Here is a 4,460-nt window from a genome sequence, read left to right on the forward strand (position 1 = left end):
CAGAGACAGGCAGGGCATCGAAACTGATTTCAGATCGGTGTGTGTTTGACAGAGAGGGGTCTGGGGTCTCTGCTTGAGCAGCTCTGAGAACAGATATGAACGCTGCGCATGCGCGCGTTTACAGATGCGGACCATTGTAACATCAATACAGAAACTAAACGTAAGTACGACAGGGATATTTCAGTGAGTCGTGTGTTCTGTGTTTCGTCTTGAAATGGTTCTGATGAAAATAAAACCGTGATAAAGGCCAAGACGCTGTGAAATGGGTACGCGACACTAAAGCACGCGCCCTTTACACCATCTTTCAACGATGTGTAGGCTATTTGTGTGCAAGCTAAGGTAGACTATGTATGCAAAACTAGATTTTTAGGAGAAGTAAGGGATATATATAAATGTACCAAAATGACCAATTCACGTTATGATGTTGGATTTCTAAGCCGTTTGTATTTACATTTAGTCATTTAGCAGACTCATTAATTCAAAATTGTGTAAAATCATTAGAAGTTAAATAAGCTACAAGTTTCAAAGTTGACCAAAAGGGCCAGAGAACACATGCCTTTTTTTTCTTTTCTTTTCTTTTTTTTCTTTTCTTTTCTTCACAAAGGGTTCAGATTTAGGATATTATTTATTTAAAATTTTCCTATGGCATGTGAAAACCTGACTGCTGTTAAACATAAGCATGTCCTGACATCTAACTTAGCAGGTTATTGGACACACTAATAACTTTTGCCTGTCAAATTATGTTAATTCATGGTATAGTGCACTCTAAAAGTGGTTATTAGCTGTGACTGTGATTTTCAACAAAAAAACACTTAGCCTGTTAGATAATAGCGTCACAACCAATAAAATGCAATTTTTATATGGTACCTCAAGGTACTTGAAATAATATAAACTATTCTGAAATATGTTTCCATATAAAAAAACAGCATAAAGGTTCAGATTTGAAGTTCTTTAATTTACATTATTGCTGCCAACTACATTAAATTGATGTAAAATGACAATCTTTTACATTGTTACAAAAATATTTTTTTCAAAAAAATGCTATTTTGAACTTTATATTCATCAAAAAATATATATCACATTTCCCACAAAAAAAGAAAATTTTTAACTTTGATAAAAATCTACATATTATAATCATTTCTGAAGGATTGTGTGAGACCGAAGTCTTGAGTAATAGCTGCTGAAAATTCAGCTTTGCCATCAAAGGAATAAATTAAATTTTTAAGTATTAAAATTTATAACAGTTACTTTGTAATAATAGTTCACAGTACTGTATTTTTGATCAAATAAATGCTACCTTAGTGAGCATCACAAACTTGTTTTAAAAACATTAAAAAATCCCAAACTTTTGAACGGTATATGCCTAGTATATTAAATAAATACTTTGTGCAAACAAAACTGTTGCCCTCTTGCTGCATTAGGTACAGTGTCAATCTCAGCATGTCTTGTTATTTGCTCACCCTGTTGTATATATGTTCAGACTGTTCAGCTTTCATAAGGGTTTATCTTGACACCGATCAGGCCAGCTGTGGTCATGTTGTGTCAAGAAACATCTCGACTTTTCTTTCAGCCTTTTCCACCTCATCATACACCCTGTTCTGTTACCACACTGGCATTGCCACTTTATTTACAATGAGGACACTCATCCACACTCCACCCTTTTTCCATCTCTCTGTCTCTGGTTTCACTGCTCGTCCTTCGAAATGCCTGGACAGAGTGAAAGACAAGAGCCCCTATCCCATGAATTATGCATCGCTGCTGTAACTGGTTCGTGTTTTTGTACACACCTGTCAGTTTGCGCTTGCTGTTGGCTTCGGGAGTAACTGAAGTGAGTGTTGGTTCACTGTTAGGACACTGTGTTTGTAAGTAAGGCCCGAGATCTGCTTGAAAAAATATTCAGTAACACCAAACCTCTCCTACTTGTGTTTCCACTCTGAATTCTTTTGAGGAAAAAGATTCATTTTATGATAAATGTAATGCATTGTCACTGATGGCAGATAGGAACAGCAGGGTAAAGAATTTGAAAAACAGACATCAAGTCTTTAAAATGTCTATGTCTTCTGATGAAGATATAGATTCAGTTTCATGACTGTCTGTCTTCTTTGTGATCACCTTGCAGTTATGGAGGAGTCCGAGACGAGGAAGTCTGTAAGATGGAAAGAGACGAGCAGAATAACTCAGACCGAAGAGGACATCATTACGTCTTACCTAACAGCCTCCGATGAGAATCAGAACAAACTGCAGGAGGCAGAGGTTATGGACTTGCAAGCGGTTAAACTCGACTCAGAGAACAGGAACCCAGAGGAGAGCTCTCCAACAAACATCAAGAGCCATAGCTGCTCTTTAGATCATGGTAAGCCGTTTATATTGCAATATTCTGGTGCTTTGATTTGCCATATGTTTTTTTTTTATGAATAAAATAATCCTTAAGTTGTAGCTCCTCCTAATGAAAGTACTTACTTTTTTTTTTCTTGGAACATAAAAGGTGTATATATATATATATATATATATACAGTGGGTACGGAAAGTATTCAGACCCCCTTAAATTTTTCACTCTTTGTTATATTGCAGCCATTTGCTAAAATCATTTGTTAATTTTTTTTCCTCATTAATGTACACATAGCACCCCATATTGACAGAAAAACACAGAATTGTTGACATTTTTGCAGATTTATTAAAAAAGAAAAACTGAAATATCACATGGTCTTAAGTATTCAGACCCTTTGCTGTGACACTCATATATTTAACTCAGGTGCTGTCCATTTCTTCTGATCATCCTTGAGATGGTTCTACACCTTCATTTGAGTCCAGCTGTGTTTGATTATACTGATTGGACTTGATTAGGAAAGCCACACACCTGTCTATATAAGACCTTACAGCTCACAGTGCATGTCAGAGCAAATGAGAATCATGAGGTCAAAGGAATTGCCTGAAGAGCTCAGAGACAGAATTGTGGCAAGGCACAGATCTGGCCAAGGTTACAAAAAACTTTCTGCTGCACTTAAGGTTCCTAAGAGCACGGTGGCCTCCATAATCCTTAAATGGAAGACGTTTGGGACGATCAGAACCCTTCCTAGAGCTGGCCGTCTGGCCAAACTGAGCTATCGGGGGAGAAGAGCCTTGGTGAGAGAGGTAAAGAAGAACCCAAAGATCACTGTGGCTGAGCTCCAGAGATGCAGTCGGGAGATGGGAGAAAGTTGTAGAAAGTCAACCATCACTGCAGCCCTCCACCAGTTGGGGCTTTATGGCAGAGTGGCCCGACGGAAGCCTCTCCTCAGTTCAAGACACATGAAAGCCCGCATGGAGTTTGCTAAAAAAACACCTGAAGGACTCCAAGATGGTGAGAAATAAGATTCTCTGGTCTGATGAGACCAAGATAGAACTTTTTGGCCTTAATTCTAAGCGGTATGTGTGGAGAAAACCAGGCACTGCTCATCACCTGTCCCAACAGTGAAGCATGGTGGTGGCAGCATCATGCTGTGGGGGTGTTTTTCAGCTGCAGGGACAGGACGACTGGTTGCAATCGAGGGAAAGATGAATGCGGCCAAGTACAGGGATATCCTGGGCGAAAACCTTCTCCAGAGTGCTCAGGACCTCAGACTGGAACTAAGGTTTACCTTCCAACAAGACAATGACCCTAAGCACACAGCTAAAATAACGAAGGAGTGGCTTCACAACAACTCTGTGACTGTTCTTGAATGGCCCAGCCAGAGCCCTGACTTAAACCCAATTGAGCATCTCTGGAGAGACCTAAAAATGGCTGTCCACCAACGTTTACCATCCAACCTGACAGAACTGGAGAGGATTTGCAAGGAGGAATGGCAGAGGATCCCCAAATCCATGTGTGAAAAACTTGTTGCATCTTTCCTAAAAAGACTCATGGCTGTATTAGATCAAGAGGGTGCTTCTACTAAATACTGAGCATTTTTCAGTTTTTCTTTTTTAATAAATCTGCAAAGATGTCAACAATTCTGTGTTTTTCTGTCAATATGGGGTGCTGAGTGTACATTAATGAGGAAAAAAAATTAACTTAAATGATTTTAGCAAATGGCTGCAATATAACAAAGAGTGAAAAATTTAAGGGGGTCTGAATACTTTCCGTACCCACTGTATATACGGTATAGAGAGAGAGAGAGAGAGAGAATTGCAAGATATAAAGTTATAAATAAGACATAAAGTCAGTACAACATAAAGGAGATGTTAACTTGCAATTTTATAAGAAAAAGTCAGTATTGTTAGATAATCTCTCAATTGAAAGAAAAAAGTCAGAATTGTGAGTTAAAAAGTCACAAGTTACCTTTTTTTACTTCATGGCGGTAACAAAAAAACTGAATTACTAGATGTAAACTCAGAATTCAAAGAAAAAAGTCAGTATTGCATAATCTCAGAACCGAGTATATATATATATATATATATATATATATTTCCTTTGGTGTATGCACATATATATATATACACAC

At 37.9% G+C, this 4,460-nt stretch overlaps 1 protein-coding gene across 1 annotated transcript in view; it reads left to right on the plus strand.

Annotated features, from left to right (window-relative positions):
- Window positions 1-4,460, plus strand: part of LOC107732406 (consortin-like) — a 12,138-nt gene continuing 7,678 nt past the window's right edge. Inside the window, exons 1-2 of the mRNA XM_016543727.1 lie at window positions 1-160; window positions 2,120-2,353. Coding sequence (XP_016399213.1) covers window positions 109-160; window positions 2,120-2,353 — 286 coding nt within the window. The 5' untranslated portion in view covers window positions 1-108. The remainder of the gene's footprint in view (window positions 161-2,119; window positions 2,354-4,460) is intronic.

The sequence above is a fragment of the Sinocyclocheilus rhinocerous genome, unplaced genomic scaffold, assembly GCF_001515625.1.
Source record: "Sinocyclocheilus rhinocerous isolate Xijiao unplaced genomic scaffold, SAMN03320098_v1.1 scaffold68, whole genome shotgun sequence".
In the NCBI taxonomy this organism is placed as follows: Eukaryota; Metazoa; Chordata; class Actinopteri; order Cypriniformes; family Cyprinidae; genus Sinocyclocheilus; species Sinocyclocheilus rhinocerous.